The following is a 22111-nucleotide window of genomic DNA, read 5'->3' as shown; positions in this document are numbered from 1 at the left end:
TGGGCTACAGCCAGGGTCATGCAGATATTCGGGTTCTAGGGGGGTGGCCGTAGCAGTCAAATGTTTTTTAACATTTCATTGAAACAATTAACTATTACTATACTTTAACTCAACGCTTGCAGGAAATTTAGAATTTATTTTGTTTACTTTTAACATTTTAAGATATATTATGTTATGATATAACTATAATGTTATGGAATCGAAGTATTGAAACAATGCATTTATTGTTAATAATTTTTTTAATTTCAAAGTTTCTGCCCACGGCAGATCATTAGCTGTTAAATTTCAGAGACAAATTAGTCAACCATGGACATCGTTTCGCGTAAACGGACACAAATGAACTTTGTACGTTTTTATTATTACATAAAAATGACAGGATACAAACATTGGCAAATGTGAACATCACACTTCGGATATACCTCTGTATGATGGTTTCAAATGGATGCGAAGAGAGATCTTTCTCTAAATTCAAATGCATAAAAACAATTTGAGAAGCACATTGGGTGGGGACTGAGTTAGCAAAATATCGCTTATGAGCATCGAGCATGAAACTTTAAATGCACTCAATTTTGTAGAGTTTATTGACGATTTTTCTGAAAAAAAAGCACGCAAGAAACCTTTTTAAATTATACTTCAACTAAATCAGAAGATGAGCAAATGAGTGTTTACGCCAAGGGCGAAGGGAGCAAAACTTTAAGGCTCACCGAGCTCCATCTGAAACGCAAAGCGACAACAGTCGACAAAAAGCTGAAATTTTAAATCTGAAAAAACTCACTGGTTTCCCTGACGAAGAGGAGACAACAGGCCCACCCATTCAGAAACAACTGGCAGACATTGTTGAGAAACGATGGGGGCAAAACTTACGCCTGATAAGATCGAAACACTTACCAATCGATATCATTGACCTGAAAACATCTCCCAGTTAATACGAACCAAAGTAAACAATGAAATTTGGTCTCGTTTATCTTTAGTCAAACGAAAAATGTATTTCAATGAGGTATTCTCATGCAAACAATTCCCAAAATGGCAATAACGATATTTCACACAAGCTATTGTTACCCAACACCACTGGTGTTACGAATAAAAACTTAGCCTCGCATGTGGTTGACGGTATATCGACGTTGGGAAACGCGAATGCTAATTTCTCCAGACTACGTCGAGAATAAATACGTTTTGCCCTTCGCCAAGAATACGCATCTCTCGGTAAAGCAGATCTCCCTAACGGGCAATTATTGTTTGGAGAAGACCTAAACAAAAATTTGGACGATGCGAAAGAGGCCACTACAATTACCCGAAATTTGACAAATTTCTCGCATAAAAGGCGGACAGAGCTTAAAGACAAACCTTACGGCTACAACATAGAAAAATGTCCGAACTATACCACATATTAAAATCGTTTCAACAGAGGTAGAGGACAAGATGTTGTTGGGGAAGCCGAAGTCATTCAGGCAATAGGAAAACGTTCAATGAAGAGCGAGAGAAGATAATTAAAGCTTTAAAGTAAATACGAAAATGTAAGATCATTTAAGGGTTTATTCCTACATTAAAATAATCATTATGGTTATTGTGCTAAAGTTTTCAAGTAGGTCAAGTTGCATATTATTGGGCTGAATAGATAAAATTAACTACTGACAAACAAATATTGTCAGATATCAAAGGGATTAGAATTGAACTAACAGATTGCCCGCTTCAGCATTGGAAAATGCAAAGACTTTGTAAAAATGAGCACAAATATCGGAAGGAAATACTACCTGAAATGTTGTTAAAGATTATCATTGATAAGTTTACAAACCAAGCACCGGGGAAATAATTTCCAGTATTTTTCTGAGGCCGAAAAAGGATGGTAACTATAGAATAGTTTTAAACGTTAAAAAATTCAATGAAAATGTGGAGTATCTCCATTTCAAAATGAATTCATTACAACATATCACTTGCCTTGAAAAAAATTTATGCCACTATGATGTTATTCATCAGGCTTAAATAGGTAATTCACCCAATTAAATCGCAATTTATGCCATTGCAAATAATTATTGTATTGGGATTAATTTTATACTTAATGGACATAGAAGTAAAGCTTACAGATGTAAAGATCACAAGTTTGATAAGAGTTTGCCAAAATATATTAAGTGCACATTGCCCTAGCATTAGAAAAGTAGCACAGGTAATGAGAAAATTAGAATCCAGTTTTCCAGAAAGGTACTAGTTATGGACCACTCTAATACATACAACTAGATCGTGATAAAACTGTTGCCCTTAAGCTAAACACGCAAAAATTTTGACGCAAAAAGGTCATTATCATAAGCAGCAAAGTCAAAACTGAAGTGGTGGATTATAAATCTTCATGACGAACAAAATAATATTTCACGCGCACCACCATCCCTTTATATCACCACAGATGCGTCTCTTTTAGGGCGAGGAGCTGAGTTCTTGGGAAAAATAACATAGGGTTAATAGTCCAAAGTTGAGGAAGAACCTAACATTAATTACTTGGAGTTAATGGTAGCACATTTTGGATTAAAAACATATCCAAAAAACGAATCAAATGTGCATATTCGTCTTCAGTTAGATAATACGACTGGGGTCAGAATTTTATACCACATGGGTGGAAATCATTCAGATTTATGCAATACGCTTTGTACAACAATATGAGAGTGGTGTATTAAAAAGAATATATGGATAAGTGCAGCACGCGTTCCTGGAAAATGCAATTTCATAGCAGTTGCAGAATCACGAAATACAAATAATGCCTCAAAATGGATGCTAAGTCCTCAAGAATTCAAAATGCACTTCGACAGTCATCATTCATTCCTAAGGTGGACTTGTTTGCATTGAGAAGAAAAAATTCCCTAAGTCTGTTTCATTTAGACCAGACCCATATGCAGCAGCAACTGATGCATGGACTAACTTAAAATTACATCCTTTCCCGCCTTTTAGTGTCATTTCATAGTACTGATCAGCGACAAGGCACAAGGGATAGTGGTTATGCCGGAATGGACTACACAAAACTGAAATCCCAAAGTATGGAAACTTCTAAAATAACCTGCAATAATATTAAAAGCAAGCAACAGACTTCTTTAATCACCACAACTTCCCGATGCAATACTTCCACTAGAGTGCAAACTAAAATTTATGATATGTTACTAGTCATGGAAAGACAAAGTCAATATAATTTCTCGCCTCAAAATACTTAAATTCTGATGGCGTTTCATGGAGAACAGGTACAAGTAAGCAATAAAACCTTTATTTTAATAAATGGGAGCAATACTGCTATGAAAATGGATTGTCGTCTTTGAATCCGGGCTTAGAGGACGCAATCGAGTTCTTGGCAAAAATGTTTGAAACTGGAATAGGATGCAGTGCTTTCAACACAGCCCAATCAACGTTATCGAGCACTCAACCATTAATCGATGATAGGAAATTTGGAAAAAATCCTATTGCATGTGGGTTTTTAAAACGAGTCTATGAACTTATACCAGCATTATTTAGATATTCAACAGTTTTGGATGTCGGCACCGTTGTGGATTTTTTTAAGTCATTTGAACTTACAGAACATCTTAATCTAAAGAATCTTACTATATAATTAGCAATGCTACTTAGTTTGACATAAGCACAAAGATGCCAGGCACTAGGTCACTTGGACATCAATGGCATACAGGATTTAGAAGACAAATCTAGAATAACAATTCATTAGCAATCAAGGCGGGTACAACATGAGTCGATTGACTTGCTAAAAATTCCATTAGACTGGAAACTTTCTTCAGTAGATAATTTGAAAGAATATGTCAATAGAATCAAAGAATTGAGAGGAGAGAATAAACAATTATTGTTGAGTTATGTGAAACCTTATCAGCAGGTTACTAAGGCTACCATAGCCAAATGGATAAAGATGATTTTAAAAAGTGCAGGCATTGACCTTAATATATATTCAGAACATAGTTGCAGAGCAGCTGCTAATTCACATACTAAAAAACAAGGAGTTAGTTCATCCGAAATTATAAAGGCAGCAGGTTTGGACTTCGTCATCAGTTTTTGAACGGTTTTATAACAGACCCAGAGAACAAAGGGAGAATTTTGGGGAAGCATTACTACTCAATGATACTAATGAATAATAACTATTTATCAAGAATTTCAGTTGTATAAGCAATAATGTTGAAATTTTGTAAATTTGACGCTGTTTGTGGTACTAGATTACATATGAGAGGATTACTCTGTAAGTTTTGAGTAGGTGTTTTATTTGTTTTTCTATGAATACAATACAACTGACTGCCAAAATTAAGTAGCAATACCGATTTCCTACAAAATTCCTTGCTCAAATTGCTTGTATTAGATACTTATATTAAACAGTCAATTGACTTTCAGTGCAAGTTTTAGATTATTATTGAACATTTACAAAGCGATTCAATCGCCTTTTAAATTGTCGCAGTCATATGACGTTTTCTTTAGTCGCGAAATACTTACCGTTTAACCTTTTCACGCAAAGCGAAAAAAAACTACTAGAGCAAAATGTTGACTACAACTGCTAGATTAAAGTGTTGACTACAACGGCCAGAGCAGGTGGCTGAGAACTTGGATGCAATAGACAAACCAAATTTTAAGGTTTTAACAGTCATTGCATACTAACATGTTTAACCATATCACCAGATAGTGTGTTGCAATTGGAAAATGTTACAACGTACGCAATTATTATTACTTTATTTTTTTATTAATGTTAGTAACTATATCTTTTCTGTTTTATACTCCACAATCAATTTGGAATTATTTCTAGTCATGTATTTTCATCAGAATTTACTTTTCGAACAAGATTTATTTCTTGAATTGCAAGCCACCATCTTCGATTACATGGATCAAATATGTATATACAGATGTTATGAAGAGCAATAATGAGAAGCATTTTCCAAGTGACATCCTGTTTTTTTTAGAGTTTCCCACCTCCCTCTCAACATGCCATAGGCATGTTCGATAGAACCCTTGCCGAACAAAGCATTTTCTTAAATTACCTTTGCCTTAGAAACATTGCGCAACCTTTGTATGGCTTTGGAAGCAAAGGGTGACTTGAAAAGGCCGAATCACCCACAGTTGTAAAGGTAATCTCTCCTTATGAACTAAGGATTAAACATTTTTTTTGAAATACATGTACATTATTATTGTCAGTATAAATACTACAGTTTCTTAGCAGCCTTGAATCATTTCTTGATCCTGGAGCACCGACTTCTGCCGATATGAAGCGCTTGTTGTGTCCAATAAAACATATTTTTTTCTCACTGAGTACGTTTTCTTGAATCTGAAGAAATTTTTTAAGTTAGTACATATGTAAATATGAAAACCATACCCATGCTGCATCAAAGGGTAAGTTTTGAAGACGTTTCTCTGTTCCTCATTCCAATCGTCGATATTTTTGGGCAGGTTAAAAAAATGTCATTTAAACACACGCGATCGCTGTACAAACGTCGTAAAAATATTTATTAGGAATCAATATAAATGTAGTACTAACACAGCAAGTCGATATAAACATAGTACTATCTGAGCTGTAATAGACATGGGCTGGGAACTATACGTGTTGGTTGCTTCTGAATAAGTTTTTCTATTTCCTCTAAAATATGATCAAATGTCATTTGAGAGACCTTAAGACTTTTTTTGAATGAATTGTGGTCTCGGTGTTGGAAACCATTCGTTTACCAGTTGTTCATTCTTGGCTCATTCGCTCGCAGCTTGTTTCTGTTTCCCTTTACGAATTCTATTGTGGACAATGCTATGCACATTGCAATTTCTTCTTAAAATTCTAATGCTCTGGAAAAGCGCTTTTATAGATTTTTTTTATTGTTGTAAATTAATAATGTTTAGACTTTTGCCAAAATTTGCCACCAAATGTGAATTAGCGCCCAAGTTTACTTAATAATTTTTTGCGCAACTATCACTTTTTTCGTCTGATGCTTCGATGGATAATTTGTTCCGTTTTTATACAAGAGGAATAAAAAAGGTGACGTATATATGCGTTCAGACGCATTATGCATTTCTTGTATAAAAACGGCCATTTCTGGCAATGAAACGTAGTTGAGAGTATTGATGCAATGACTGCAGGAATCGAATCTAATTGTTTGTAAAGTGAGTTTGAACAGATATTAAAAGCGGTTTTCCACGATATTCGTTGCCAAATATTCCTCGTAAAAATAAATAAAAATTCCATTACGATGGTGCGATTAACGTACAGATTCGATGTTATCGCCAAGAATTCAAAGCCATCCTCGACACGTAGATCAACACGTATACATATAGCTTTGAGAAATGTGTTGCCACAATTAAGCCACAAGTCGAAATTTTAAAGCCTGGCAATGAACAGTGAGCGCTTTGGGCTTTTAAAGCTTTGGTCAAGTCTCCATCATTATTAGGACAATCCTGTTTGTCTAACGTCTGAAATAGAAACATTTAACCTGCACCTTCAATCAAAAAATGTGACTTTTCAAAATAAATCTAATGTCAAGAAAAAGTCTGAGGAAATTAAATTGATATTCCCGTTTATAAACATGGCTTATCGCTGAGTTTTAGCTTCTCCGAATGAAGTTTAAGAGGATGAAAAATCCTTCGGTAAGTTAAAAAGTGTAAAAAAACTTTCTAGTTAACGGAAAAGTGATGAGAATCTGGAAAAACTTATGTTAATGTTTTCTGAAAGGGATGTACCAGATAAAATACCTATACATGTTATAGTTACACAGTGGGCTGCTTTGAAATAAAAAGTGTCAGTTTTGCTCATTAAAATAAAACGTAATTACTGACGATATAATGCTGATAGTAGCTAATAGCTTTCTTCTTTATTTTTCAAGAATATTAAAACAAATTTCAACTTTTATCTTACATTTGTTTTAAAAAATTCGTTTTGTCAAAAGGCTTTTTTGTAAACTTTTCCCAAGTTTATATAGTACCCCCTCCCTCTCCCTCTCCCCCACAAGAAAAAACTTTGTTACCCCCATGAGCATGGCTTGTAAGAGGTTCCGATTCTCCTTTTTTGCACGAATATAATCATTGTCGCTAAAGACAAGTGAATACACGATTAATAATTTGAGCCTGAAATGCTGCGACTAATACATATTATTATTCAAATTTTGTTGTGTCTTGGCTTGTATACCAAAACTACCTCCCGATTCTATTGCCTTTGGGTTAAACGTACAGCAACTGTAAGTACAGATGATGATACCCGACTGTGACACAATAAAAGTTTTTCTGTAAGTGTAACTCAGCAATAATACGCACTCTTAAAAACACTTATGCTCAAAACATCTATAACTTCATGCAATAAACAATGATATTATTAAAAGATAAGCAAACGCAATAATCTGCGATTGCCAGTAATAACTCTTTCGTTTTGAAAAGTTTCTACTCACATAAGGAAGAAAGAAATGAACTGACACGATACGCGGGTTCTGCATCTGTTTAATTTCAATGAAATAGGAGCAGAAAATATCATACCTCTTCAGCTGGTATCCTGTTTATATGTTACATTCTCGAACAATCTGTCAGTTCTGTTTTCTAGACGGATTTCCTCGTTCGTCTATGATTTGCCTTTATTGTACACCAATGTTACGCAACCATACCATGTTGTAAATGCAGCGGTGTTTTTTGTTCGAAAGGGAATTAGATCACCTTGATATTTTTATAATTGCAATCTTTGATAGCATAAGTAGAAAACTAGAGAAAATTAGAAAAGGAATTTGTCTATTAAATTTACCGAAAACTCAATGCACTTTTTATTTTCTTCGCAATAGAATTATCAATTATCATTCTATATTAATGTAACTATTCTGATGGCACAAAAGAAATAAAAATGTGTAATGATATGTTAATACAAAGATAACTTGAGTTCTTGATGTAAATTAAAATCAACTAGGACACCGATTATAATGAGTAAATGGTGTTTCATGCAACTGACTAATAGAACAGTAAATTGAAGGGAAAATAAATACTGTAATTGTTCAGTTTCATAAAGTAAGGTGTTCAATCTATAAAATATGTAAAGTTAAAATATTCCAAACGTTCCAGGAAAATTGAAGAGTTTGTAGCTATCAATAACAACTTAATAAATTCTTTTTTGATATTCGCGAGCAATCATTTTTTTATTACATTATGGAATAGGAATTTATTTATTTCTTCCTAGATACGAATGATATAATTCGAATATTATGTTTGCAAATCACAATTTGTGCATGATTAAGATATTGTAGTTTTTAAATATGTATTTATTGTTTATCAACAATACCTTTACTTATAACGCAATTTAATATGGCAATTTATTTTAGAATTCGGTTACATATTTAAAGGAAATTCTGGTGATCAGTCTACCTGGGAATTTGATTTTAGTGATTTGACTAAACGAAAACTAGGGCGAAGCTATGTAGAAATGACAACTTTTCGTCCAAACGCTGTTAATGGAGATTTTTATAATCCTATCAGATTTGAGAAAGCTGGACTTGTTTATTAGTATGTCTTATAGATCAATCTCGAATTAATGTAGTCGTTCAATAAACATTTTGAAGTACATTTTATTACTATAAAAATGTATAATGTAAACTGAATAGTAAAAATTGTCTTATTAGAATTGATAATAACGATATTAATTTACAGTAGGATAGTGAAACTGACTGTGATTCAAAAATTTTTGTTTTCACTTTTTTAACTTTCAAATGAAACTGCATGTTTCAGTCTGTAGCTAGGGTTCTTCTACAGTGGCGTAGCTGGACAAAAACAACTAGTCGTGCAATTGCGAGAACAAACATAAAGTTCCACTACAGATAGTGGCAATTTAAGTAGTCTGTGCTGACGGTTGTGTACGCTTTGTTGTGCTACACTCATTTTTAATGCTTTTGGCAACGCTTTTGACCTTGTAAACGATCACGTCAACGTAATCCGTTTAAGTTCATATAGTTGCCTTTGGACGATACAATTAATAAGGCCTTCAAAATAAACGCTTGTTCTCCATACTTTAGCACAAGCAATCTTACCTTTCACACCAAGACTGTTGGAAACGTTTATCTTTCATTGTCCAGGGTGAGCGCAGAGGATTGTAGTGGCATGGAAACAATGTTTTTCTACCCTATAGCAATGCATGGACGGACAGTCATTCGCAAAAGCTCAGTAATGGTATCTCCAATTGTTTAAGCTTCAGACGCAACGTTTGACTGCTCTTCATTGATTTCCATGTTAACACACAAAAATAAATTCAATAACACAGTTAATAGAAGCTCACGAGAAAATTCTACAAACTGCTTTTCTACGTATTTCTCTGACTCCAGAAGCCTGTCTGAAACATTATCATCGCGAGCAAACCCACTTGCCAAACCAAAAAACTGCTCATATTTAACGGTGAACGGATTAATTATATGCCCTACGGTACGCATCACATCAACCACCGATTTTAAATGGCGATTGCATTTTGGCTTTTTAAGTACTTTTCGGCTTCTATAAGGGGTAATAATTTAAAATTAAGGCAATTGAACAGCATAACGTATGGCCTTTGCAGTATGTAACCAACAGTGCTTGGAGTAAGTAAAGTTAAAAAAAAAGCAATTGTGCAACTTTGGTTTGTCATTCGAACCAGCCATGTTCTTGCATCTCCTAGTAATGGCTGCTCTCCCTCTTTGGGCAAGCAACCATCTATGGACAGCTGCATGATTTATCGAAAATCCGATGACACCGTCTTTAGTTTTTGAGTCCTGACTTATCATCTGCTCTAAGGTCTGGTCGCAAGATACATCAAAACTCTTAAACCCGACTGTAATACTTCATGAAGTGTAGAATATTGCGTAGACTTGGCACTTATAGTAGGAGGATACCCAATTCTCGAAACTACTGGTTTGCTACACAGTCTTAGCATTGTATTTAATCATGTTCAACCAGGCCAAGGCTCTTCACTATTTGCACTGAAAATCTTGATCAACTAATATATTAGATCTAACTTTTGCGCTATTGCACTTTCGTTGGTTTTGATGAAATATTCTTTGCTTCTACATCCAATTCAGAGTGATCAAAAATCGGTGCTCTTTTTATGCCAAGAAAGTATGGGATTCTGTCAATGGTTGGTAATTCTATAGATCATGCGTTTGTCCATAGGATTTCTCTCGAAAATCAATATTGTCAAACACAACACAGATATTTTTTCCAGGAATCAACTCCTTAAGAACAATCTTTGATGTATTTATTGTCATTTGAGCTAACGCTGAATCATATGCTATTGTTGAGGGCAAACAAACGCATTGCCTTAGTTTGTGTAAATGTTCATCAATCCAGAAGAACCTGTTATCTGCCTCACTACCATAGCTAGAGATAGTGCCTTTGGCATATGGGTCCTTCCTTTGCTAAAAGAATTTATCATATCTGGGTAAATGCGAAAATCTGGACGGCTTCCTCCTCTCGAACGTGGAGATAACTTGTAAGCAAGGGCTCATCTGAAAATCACAACGTCCAAGCAATTAAACTGAAATATACTGGTAAAACTGATTTCGTAACACTTTCATCGGACAAATCTGTGGCAACAAGAATCCATGTGTCGTACCACCTTCAGATGTAAATGATTTAGTTTTATTCATATTAAAGATACATACACATCAATCATACGTCTTTATAAGTAGCAATAACTTACAGCTTACCTTGTTTTCGATTTCTCATTTATTTCTGTTCATATGGTTATTGCTACATTATAAAAATCCATTATCGTGGTACCTTTGTCTGCATGCCTAGCTTTATATTCACCAGTTTCAGTGAAATCACTTTCAGTTAATGAACTTTAGAAAGCATCCCTATATGCAACATTCTTAACCACATAACGTTTTTTAGACTATCTAAATACACAATTTCACTCTTATTTTGTATCGGGTGGCATGTAAATCCAATTCGGCAAACTGTGACTTCATTCTTTGTTTTAGCCGGCTAATTTTGTAATTTGATGCATCAGCATTTTAAAATTCTACAACAGTCCTTACAAACACGTCTTTCACCTTTTCATGTAGAAAATGCCTTTTCCTGAATTATTTTTGTTTATACAAACTGCTCGCAAATGGATTCAAATGATGTGCAATAAAGTGGAAGTGTGCTTTTTCATGTTACTGCTTCTTGATCCTCCTTCGCATGATTCAAAAATGAAATATATTTTTTTAAGGCGTGGTTTGTGATACTTCATTTCTACGGCAACACAATCTTTGCCTTTGATCTGCTTCAAAGTATTTCGTCACATTTCAACTCTGCTCAACTTACCTGAATCGATTTTTTCAGATTAAACAAGGTCATTAATTTTTGCTTTCTACTTATCTATTACCGTAAAACAACAAATGAATTTTCATGTTTGTTTTGAAAACTCATAAGAAAAAAGAAAATCATCATTCCGAATCACTGTAGTATAAATCCTTCATTTTAAATATTATACAAACAAGGTGTAGAACGTGCTTGTTCTTTTGTCTAGCTGTACTAGCTGTTGCAGACGTCGCTAAATTCGATCCTAAATATTTCTTTGGAATAAGATCACTGGATTCGCTGCTGTCACTGAATTGGCTAACTAACACTGACAAAAATTTCGTTTTTTTATCTGCTCTTTGACATCCAACTTTAGCACGATTTGATAACGTTTATTAGTAAATGCTGAGTAGCATTTACGATTAAAGCCTTATTTTTTAAAATTTTCATGCCTTCTTTTCTCTTCTAAGTTAATAATTCTAACTGTACGCAGAGATTTATTATTTTCACGCCCGTCCAGTTCAAACCATTGCTTACGTAATTGTAAAATCTTTTAAATGAAAGTTTTATGAAATTTGTGAGGGCTCCAATAGAGTCATCTCAATGAATAAAACATTTATTCGCAATTTGTGGAGGAGTTCACTCGTTAGCTAGTTCACAAAGTTTCTTATTTATTTACATTTATTTATTGTATTTTCTTTATTGTACAAACTACAAGTACGATACATCACTGGAGTATATCTATGGTATCTGTTAGAATTAGTTATTTACATCTAATTATACTAACGGTAATTACTGAAAAAGATAAGTCGAGGTTTCCTTTTACCTTAATAGCAGTACTCACTTTTATCACGTTTCAAGTTTTCACGCGTTACGGCGAAGAAGAATTAATTGAAAAAACTGAACAAACAAAGAACTTGCAAAGCATATTAAAAACAAAGAAAGTTAACGGTAAAGTAACTTAGCTACGACTATTTTATTGCTATGCCTTAAAGAATGCAATATGCCACACCATGTTCGGGTGGGCCAAGATAGTCCACTTCATTTATTATTACATTAAGTTGCACTACATAAGTATATCTTAAAAATAACGTACTTTGATTTCCAAGGCAATCAACAAGTGAAATTCAAATTCAAATCACAGGAAAACTGCAGGTCTAGAGAAATGCCAACAAGAAAAATTTTAAATTGTATTTATGAATCGATATACTCAGTTATTTTGAAATAGTCTCCTTAGACGTCCAATGAAATTTGTTTTTTAAGCCTCTTTTCGGTTTTGGGAATATGGACTATACATATTAATTGCATATCACAATGTTTATATATTTATTTGTTGAAAAATCAAGAAAAAACAGCAATTATGAGAGAAGATGAGAGTCTCATGCTTGACATGGAACCAGTAATGAACACCAGAAATGAATCTCACTAAGTTTAAATAGATTTAAACTGATTCTGGAGTCACAACCATATACAAATTTATTTGCAATGCCACACGCAATGAAATAATGTCACATGATGGTAAAAACCTAACTGTGATAGAAAATTTAGATCTGCAGCACATCCTGATCAGTTCGACCAGTTAGTTCCTCGTTAACTCATTCCTAAAATGAACTTTATTGAATCTGCCATAGAAATTGAACAATTGTTAATATTTTGTATCGATGACAAGCTATCATAACATACATACACGCCGCAGACCACAGACCTTGACACATACACAGGCCTTTTAGATGACAAGCCTTCTTTTGAAGGTGTTTCTAGATGTTGAGGCAATTCCAAAAGAAAATTCAGATTTTCAACTTATTCACCTGCTGAAATCCCTATTGCTCAAAATCTAATCTCAGACTATTCCTGTGTATTATCCAGAATATATGTGCAGAGCATGCCAGGTTTGATGATTACGAACTATTTTCACCCCGAGGAAGTGAGCTAAATTCTAACCTTACAAGATTGCCAGCAAACTGGGTTAGAACAAACGAGGTCAACAAGAAATGCTAAACTGGTTAACAGCATTGAATCACCACGGATATCTTTAGATAATGTCCTTACTGCAGTTAAAAAACCTCTCGAAAATGGTCTTCAACTTTACTTAAGTAATATTTTTGTACCACATTATTTGGTACAAAAAGAGGTTATCGTCTTCCCTCACTACTTGGCTTATGAATGCTTTAAATTTAGCCCAGATGACTAAGCCATTTCCATCTCGAGTTACATGCACTCCAATAAAAATTGTTTAGGCATGGCATCATTGAATTACCCAAATCTTTAAATGCTTTTTCTTATATGATTTCAAAAAGTGTTTTATAAATTTCTTAAACAGATATACAAATTACGTTTGAAAACTTACTTAAGATAATTATAAATCTGAGGATTTAAAATTTTTCGGTAAAGTTTTAAATTATTAAGTTTTGGTAAATTTTTTATCAAATTATATATACCTGTTGATATTTTTAGCTGCTTTTTTAACCAATGAATTTAATCCCGAGTAAATAAACATTTTCAGTGCTTTCCCTGTCGATCCTTTACTGAGCAAAGTAGAAAAGTAAAGCAAAAAGTTACCAGCTCAGATCAATAAAACTGGAAGATAATGTGGACTATACCATTGTTTTTTTTTATGATTTGAAGAGGGACACTTTGTTTTTACTATATTATTACTTATGTGATGTTTAATTTCGATTTCTGTGTAATCATGCTTACATGTATGACAAATTTTTCAAAAAATCAAAAATTGTCAAATAAAAACGAAATATTTCGGTTCTGCTCAACCAGCCAAAGGCAATATATGAGATGTAGTAATTTAGCATACCTCACAAGTATATATTGGATAAAACATATCAAATAAAACACTAGAATTTTCAGTAGCATACCTAATCCAAGAATCACTTTTAATAAGCCACTACAAATAACCACAGAATTTTTTTATAATTGCGAAAATACTTAAATGAGAAAAACATTCAGTGGCTGTGTAGTCTAACCGTATGTTAACTAACCGTATATCAGTTGAGTGTTTGTTCCCAATAGTTTCTGTTTCTGTTTTTTTTTTAGTTTCAGTTTCATTTTTGGGATGTGCTTTTATTAATAGAAGAATAAAATCCATTCCAAAAATAACGCTATTAGCGTCATAGTCGAATACACCAAATTTGCATGTGTCATTCAAGTTTTTTCTGACAGGGCTCTTTGAAACAGCTTTAAGATTTTTAAGCTTTGACTGTAGATTTTTAACTAAAAGTACAAAAATGATTCAATTTGGAATGGTAAATTGGAATAGCCAAAAAACCTGTCAATTCTACTTGCATAAACATTTAGGTTTATACGGTAGAACTTTGCACTTTCACCCAAATTTTTCAGAATTCCCCGTTAGTTCTTTACTTTATTTGACAGTTTCCTTTTCTCTCTCGGAAGCTGTTCACATAAACTACATCCTGGTACAACATTATTTTCTTGTGTTTTGACCATTTGGCACATCTAAGATTTCTCTTTCTTCAACATGTATCCTTCATATCAGAATTCTCACCTTTACACCCCTTTGTCTAAATGCACTTGTATTCTTCAGCAGCATGCATGCGAATTTTGCTTTGTAAATAGCGCAAAATTTCATAGAGCTACTTTAAATTACGGTTTTAATTTCCCTTCAAAACATGCCTTAGAAATAGAGCAAAAAACTTTGATTAAACGTGGAAATCTTATTTAATTTCTTTAAAAATAACTTAAAAGCAGCGCCGAAAACTTTCATAATTCGAATTTTTTCTTCTTCATCTATTGATAAATTAAATTTTAATATTTAAAAAAAATTAAGATTATTTCTACAGATACGTACGATTTGTTTTGTTACAAAACAATATCAAAATCAAAATAAGCTGTCAAACTTTAATATAGCCTTTTTAATGAAGTCTTTGTCGGTGACTACGCACTTCTATCTATATAGTCTGATAATTTTCCATATAAAAGCTTGTATTTCCACGTTTATTTTCCTCTTAAATCTCTTACGTAATTTTATTATTTGTATAATTAATCATAATACCAATCCCTTTGTCGATGCTTTAATTTTTGAGAAACGACATTAAACATAGAAGGCAATTGTGCCTTGACAAGTACAAAATCAAGATATTCTATATTTGCTGAATTTTCGACAGCATGACTGTCTTCATAGATATATATTTCAGTTGCTTTTAAACGAATATCAACGACGCCATGTTTTTAAAAATAATTAAACTGAATTACTATGTCAAATATTATTCATGCATATGTTTCACATAGACAAGTCTCTTTTGTTGATAAGCGCAAAAAGTATAATAAACGTAGTCTTCCATGCTGGTTTCTTTCAACTAAGAAAGTTGTTTTTTACTGCGATAACACATAAAAAGAGGTTGATAAAAAGTTTCTTATTTGGCATTTTTAAAAAAAACGAAAAAACTTTCCTTTTTTCCTCTCCTCGCTGTTTTTTCGGTTTCGTGACTTCACTTCTCTAATTTTCGTTTGTAAAAAAAATATCGTTTGTAATTGTGTCTTCTGGATAAATAAAACTCATGTTTCGAGTTTTTTTTCTTGACTGGCATTTCTACCTGGCTTTACTCTTAAAAACTTTACTTTTAAAATCAAATTTAAAATTACGCGCATATTGTATCTCCTGTCCAAAACAATAAGTTTTTGGACGACTATATGTTTCTGACCCAATCATAGCGCACTACTATGCCTGAAATAACGCTCTTAAATATTTCTCTCACTTATCGGAATAGCCTATTGGACTGAAAGATTTTATGGTCAATGTACGAATACTTTTCTGGCACGACATGGTCATTTCTTTCGTTTCAACAAATAAGTGTGAATAATTACAGTTCTCTAGGTATTTTTACTAAACTTGTGATGTAATGATTTTCAAAATTTTATTGTAAAGGTTGACGGAGAAGAGTTACTTACAGTACCCACCGTTTGGAAGAAAAATTTTGCCTATCCTTTTCGAAAGACGTTCTTTCGATTTGATGACATAAATAACAAGGCTGGTTTTCAATTAACACACCCCATTTCCTATGCAAAAAGTTTTAGCATCATTACCAGTTGGCCGGGCAGTGAACAGTTTTAAACCGATTATGTATGGAATCAATCAAAAGTGTGTCATGATACAAGGACAGCATGCAACGATAAGGTACATTTTGGAGTAACTGTAAACAAACTTGAACATGGAGCAAAATTAAACACACATTTTAAGATTATGTTACCCAAGATATTCACTCATTAAAACGCAAGTACTTGCATAAAATGACATCTATTTTATCTATTATGGCTTCTGAGCTCGAAAAATATGCGCAAGGTATGGGTTCAAACTGTTCAATGGTATGTCGTATTGTAAAACAGAATGATAAAGTAGTCTTGTTTGAGAGCTTGAGTAATGAAGCAGCTAAAGTAATTCAATCAATGCGTGTTCGAGTGTATGATTTAATCAAAGGACAAGCAACCATATCAGAAAATTGGAGGAGAGTTCTTATATCAATGCAATGGGACGGTAAAAAACCACAGGTAAAGGATATTCCATTGGGAAGAATTTTTAATGTTGGCCTTGACTTCATTCGTGAAATAAAAAGTTTGACAACAGGTCTAAGAAAAATGAGCTGTGACTTGACTGGAGACGCTGCATCAAAACTAAAGCCATTTGACGGGATGGCATATCTCTTCTATAAAATGCCCTTTTGGAAGTCACTAAAATCACTGTTAGTATACCAAATGGATTTAAATCTGCTCTTATTTGTTCACAATTTTCAACAAAGCTATTAGATTATAAAATATATCAGCCCCGACTAACTGGCTACTTTAGTGCTCAATTGACTCAACAAGGTTTTGATTTAAAACACAATAAAGATATTTTTCATTTGCAAAATGAATGGGGTCATGTTGTGGCTGTGAACTTTTTTTGGAGGAGTAAAAAAATCTCACAAGCACAAGAATTGGATGTAAATATTGAAACAAACAATGTAACTGCTCCAAAATTTCCTGGAACCGGATTGGAAGACTTTTTTCACTATTTTCACGACTTTTTTAGAACTAAAAACGTCACCGGACCATTTAATGGCATTCCTTCTTTCTACAAAACAAAAACGATCCGAATGATTAAATGCTTTCGACAAAACACTTTGGATCCAATCTTGTTTGTTAATGGTATTCGAATTTACTTAGAGTCTCATTTTAATCAAAAACCGAATAACTATCGAAAGTTTCTAAAGACATCATCGTCATTCAACCAAAATATTTTACCAGACTCCCTTTATACTGTTGTTTTGTACTATGGTAGCAAAGGTTCTGGTGGTTTGTACACGGACAATATGAATTATTATAGTTTCCAAAAGGGTTTGTCTCCCCGATTAAAATTTATTCCTGCAAGAGTTAAATATTTCAACATTCAAAGTATGTACAAAAATCAAGCTGGTGGACTTTCAAACAAAACAGTTGTATCTTTGGAGCCGGGACAGACTGTGGTTCATACATTTCTCATCTCTGAAAGCAACGTTGGTGTCGTTCTTCGTCGTGAATATCACTCATTAATACCAAATAAAAAGGCAAACGTGGTAGTTGACGAAAAAGAAGCTGGGATATGGTTTTGTCCACAAAGAGCAATAACTGAGTTATACTCTTTACGTCTGAACGATTACCTTCTTCCTCTTCATCAAACAATTGGCAAAAGATCCATTGAAGTGAAGATAACAGCAATTACAAAATGGGAAACGGTCTCAATTCATGTGCTTTCTGTTCTAATTGGAAGCAAATAATCCAAGTGAGCATAAAGAATAAAATGAACTCTGTACCATTTTATTTCAATAAATGCTAATAATAGGTTGTGTTTTTTGACTTACAAATTAAACTAGACTAGTCTGTCGTTAATTGTAAGTTACCTTCTTCAATTTAATTTTTAGTAAAATTTTAATACCATTTAAAATAGATTAATACTATCGTTGAATTATGTTTGTGATACTCAAACTGTTTAACGTACATTTAATCAAGATATATAATAAAGTTAATTGTATGGGATTATCTGAAGTCCGACGTTTGGATTTTGCATTGACTAAATTATTCTTGTCCAAACAAGTGTGGAACAAATTTCTGCATCTTTTGCAGAAAATTTGTCATCCGTGTGTCATGTTATAAAATGCTTATAGAAAGAGCTCTAAAGTTTAGAACGTTGTTTGTAACTAATACGAGTTGCAATTTCTGCAACATGGCGTTGATTTATTTGCTGGTCCTCGAGCCAAACAACATAATAAACACATTCAGGTACGGCTTATAGAGGAATGAGACAGGTGAAGCATTTCAAAGCTTGCAAAATCCACGTAAAAGTCGATCTATCTTTGGAAGAAAACCATTTCATAGATTAAATGTTAAGTCATCCGTCTTTGGTGCTGCCAGAGCTAAATCTAAAAGGGCTAGTGGAGATTTATGAGCATAACGGAATTTGAAAATAAAGAAAAAATTTTGAAGTGTGTTTCACATTGATGAGTTTAACCAAGAGGAAGATTATAATAATATTTTACACGATTATTACGATGGTGATTCCAAAATTGACAAATGTTAACTCAATTTATCACATTTTAATTTATACAACAGTTGATTAATATGGGATTAAAGGACACATGCAAGATAGGAGACAACTTTATTTTATTGTATTGCCTATAGCGTGAAAATGAGACGTACCAAGTTTCAAAGTCGTCCGCGATATTTAAAAAGATATTTAGGGTTATAATCGGTAAAAACACGATTGTTTAAGTCTGGGAACTGGGAAAGAGTGACGTAATAGTTGACATAAACAAGCTTTGTTCTTATATCGTTCTACGACTTGCACGCAATTATTGCACGGCTTTCGGTAGTTTGCTATTACTGTTTTTTATTTAACGAAAATTAATGGATTCTTCTTCTGAAGAAGCCGATTATGATATTGTTGTCAATAACAATGAGGTACAACCTTACATGTTTGAGCCTTTGGCCAACGCGGAAGGTGGTCATAATAATGACAATTCTTCGTCATCGGAAAGCGAAGATGAATACATTCACAGAATTGGAAATGTTGAATGGTTAGTTGCATTTTATTGATGCTTCATTGTTTTTCCCAAAGTAGAAAGAATGTTTTTATCTTTTAGGTGCGAGTGTAGCTTTAGTGTGGTCATGAGTACAGGATGGGAAAGTTTATGTTGCCAATAGGTAAACAACACTGATCCTCTGATACATGGCGATCATATTTGCATCACACAAGAGGAAGAGTTTGCCACAGTATGTACAAACGAAGCTGTCTTAAAAACAGCTATGGTCGTGTACACACATGACATTGGACCTATGCCTGAGAGTGAAGAAAACGAGTAAATATTACCTTAGAAGTGTAATTACGTGTTTGTCGACAAGTGTATAATGCCGATAAGTATCTTAGACAAAATTTTGTATCGTTCAGAGCATTACGCTACGCGGCGTACCGACAGTGGACGGCTTGAGTGCATGGCAGGTTGGGAAAAAAGTACCGACTACCCATACCTTCTTGTGCTGTGGACAAAATCCGGAAAGCATTTCCTTCGCCTTCTGGAGAATACAAAGGATTTGAATATGCTCAACACTACTGAATGGTAGGGCTTATGGCGTATGACAAAATCTGTTCATTTGTAATTATGTTTATTTCATGTGGGACGTTATTTCTTTTTATTTATTAAAGCGAGATTTATGTTGCTTAATGGCTTCAGCTTTGCTGATTTTTGATTTGTGGTGAGTCAATGGGACAGGTATGTCTTTCACTCCAGTGACATCAAGAGCTATGGAGAGTGTTAGATTAATGCGTGTGCAGTACAAAAGTTCTTTCATCAAGTCCTTAACATATCCTGAAAAGCAAATCATTATTTATGTTGGCTTTGCATTGCACTTTGAGAAAAGGTAAGTGTATTTTTCTGTGCTAACCATAAGTGCTGTCAACTTTCAGTGGTTTGATGACCCTTTGTCCTTCTTTTGACTTTGAATAAGCTACTCTCCAAATCAATGCCTCTTCTATTTGCCCACCATTCTTCGTTTTCTGAGGTTTATTGCCATTCTCATTGAAATGAAGAGCAGCAAAAAACAATCTACAAATGAATGTTAAGTTTATGTTTACTACTATTGCAGCTTATTGCTTTTGCAATGATGACTTTTTTAAGTAATCACACACTAGTCAAAATTATATTACCTTGCTTCCATTGATCTGTAGAAAAAATGGGTATGTTTTGGTGCAAAAAGAATCACCACTCGGTGGAAACCTTCGATGGATGAAGTCTGCTTCTGATAACTGAGTTTTCTAATATCTCTCATGAGATACTTCGACTCAACAATCGAAGACAGCTCAACATAAGCTTTTGAACCTAAGATCAGAAGTTAGTTAACAAAAAGAAAAAGAATGTTGATGTTACTTTGAAATTTATTTGCTTACAATACCTTTTTTTATCCACATTCTAGGCTGTGACATATCATGTTCACATTTTGGGAATACATCACTATGTCCCTCATGGATGTCACATATATGATTGAGAACTGACAACCACTTTGCCTTGACAAGTTCTTCATCACCATTGCTGGAAGCAGCACACCAGTATACATTGTTGGAAATTGATTGGGCCCAATCCGACAATAATTTGCTACCACTTTTTTTTGATGCTGCCAAAATTTTCTTTTTGATTCCTGTTGGAATTTGATTATTGATGAAATGTGTACAAGGTTGGTTTGTTATGACAATCTATACCTTTTGCTACATGCCATACATCAAAGTAGTGCTCGATTTTTGGTCTTTGTTTTGACATGAAGGATTTGATTAGAGCATGTCTGTCTGGGGTCATAGACTTTACCTTCATGTCACTTTCATCAAACTTTGCCAGACATCTTTTTAATCCCTCAAGTTCCATTGCTCCAGAGTTCGTCACTTCATTGGACTGTGTAACATAATTATGGGAGGATTCTAACCATGTTTTATGTACAGTTGTTGAAGAATTGTTACCTGAACAAGTTGTGTGTCTAAAATGCTGTTAGATTCCAAATCTATGCAGCTATATGACCCATACTTGGCACAATATCCAGGCGAATCACATCTTCCATCTCCTCCAAGATTAATGTTCCTTTCTCTGATTGATTCTAGAAGATACTTTTGGTTCATATGCCAAACATTTGAAACACTGGTTATCAAATACGCTGTTTGAATATTGCTATATGTACGCTCTGACAGAAATTGTATGCCTGTGTGACGAAGGAATTGAAGAATTTTGCTGGGGCTACTACCACTAAACAAGATGCTTGCAGCAAAGACCAAGTAGCCCAAAGGTATTCGCCCATGCAAAAGTTGGCTATTCCAGTTTCGAACATAACCACAATGACATTTTGCTAGTACGTTAACCATACTACCAGTCGTTTTGGTCACAATGGAACAGCTTTCACCACAACATGGGCATTGACTCACTAACTGTCTCAGGCAACTATCAAACACTATGTATTTTCTCTAATTTTGAACGTCTTCCCTATAACACAAAAATTACCATCAGAATCAGAGAGAGATAAACGTAACGTTATGAGAAACATAACAGAGAAAAGCAATGTAAAGAATAGTCAGGTGACTGGATAGTTGGTACTAACGTTGCATTGTCATTGTCGGATTCTTCATCTTCGCTTAACTCATTTGAACATTGAGAGTCTGATCCATTGTTGCTATTGCTCATCGTCGACGTGCTTTCTGTATCAGACCATACAGCGCTATCCTCAAAATGTTCAATTTCACATGACGTCGTCTGTGTGCTGTGATTTTTTGTTGAAATGAACGCAACCTCCGTAGCTTAGCATAAAATTATCGTATTGCTGGATTTTTCACAAAAATCAAAACAGCCGAAATGGAAAGTCTATACCTCTACTTATCATATTTGGC

General features: G+C 33.9%; 1 protein-coding gene and 2 long non-coding RNA genes across 3 annotated transcripts; all 3 read left to right on the top strand.

Moving 5' to 3' along the window:
• Positions 1 to 16657: 16657 nt before the first annotated feature.
• On the top strand, positions 16658 to 17988 carry LOC124457839. Its single transcript, XM_047008022.1, has 2 exons — positions 16658 to 16728; positions 17249 to 17988. Exon 2 carries the CDS (start codon positions 17313 to 17315, stop codon positions 17970 to 17972), a length of 660 nt encoding a protein of 219 aa, XP_046863978.1. The 5' UTR covers positions 16658 to 16728; positions 17249 to 17312; the 3' UTR covers positions 17973 to 17988.
• Positions 17989 to 19399: 1411 nt separating this feature from the next.
• LOC124457978 lies at positions 19400 to 19975 on the top strand. Its single transcript, XR_006952927.1, has 3 exons — positions 19400 to 19550; positions 19640 to 19808; positions 19895 to 19975. It is a non-coding gene; the product is annotated as an uncharacterized LOC124457978 (long non-coding RNA).
• Positions 19976 to 20038: 63 nt separating this feature from the next.
• Positions 20039 to 20594, top strand: LOC124457837. The gene is made up of 2 exons (XR_006952827.1): positions 20039 to 20109; positions 20417 to 20594. It is a non-coding gene; the product is annotated as an uncharacterized LOC124457837 (long non-coding RNA).
• The last annotated feature ends 1517 nt before the right edge of the window (positions 20595 to 22111 follow it).

The sequence above is a fragment of the Xenia sp. Carnegie-2017 genome, unplaced genomic scaffold, assembly GCF_021976095.1.
Source record: "Xenia sp. Carnegie-2017 unplaced genomic scaffold, XeniaSp_v1 HiC_scaffold_6, whole genome shotgun sequence".
NCBI lineage: Eukaryota > Metazoa > Cnidaria > Anthozoa > Malacalcyonacea > Xeniidae > Xenia > Xenia sp. Carnegie-2017.
This window is presented reverse-complemented; position numbering and strand designations above follow the sequence as displayed.

Excerpts from the sequence above, each read along its gene's own strand:
- LOC124457839 (XM_047008022.1), top strand. The coding sequence starts at position 17,313 with ATGATTAAATGCTTTCGACAAAACACTTTGGATCCAATCTTGTTTGTT.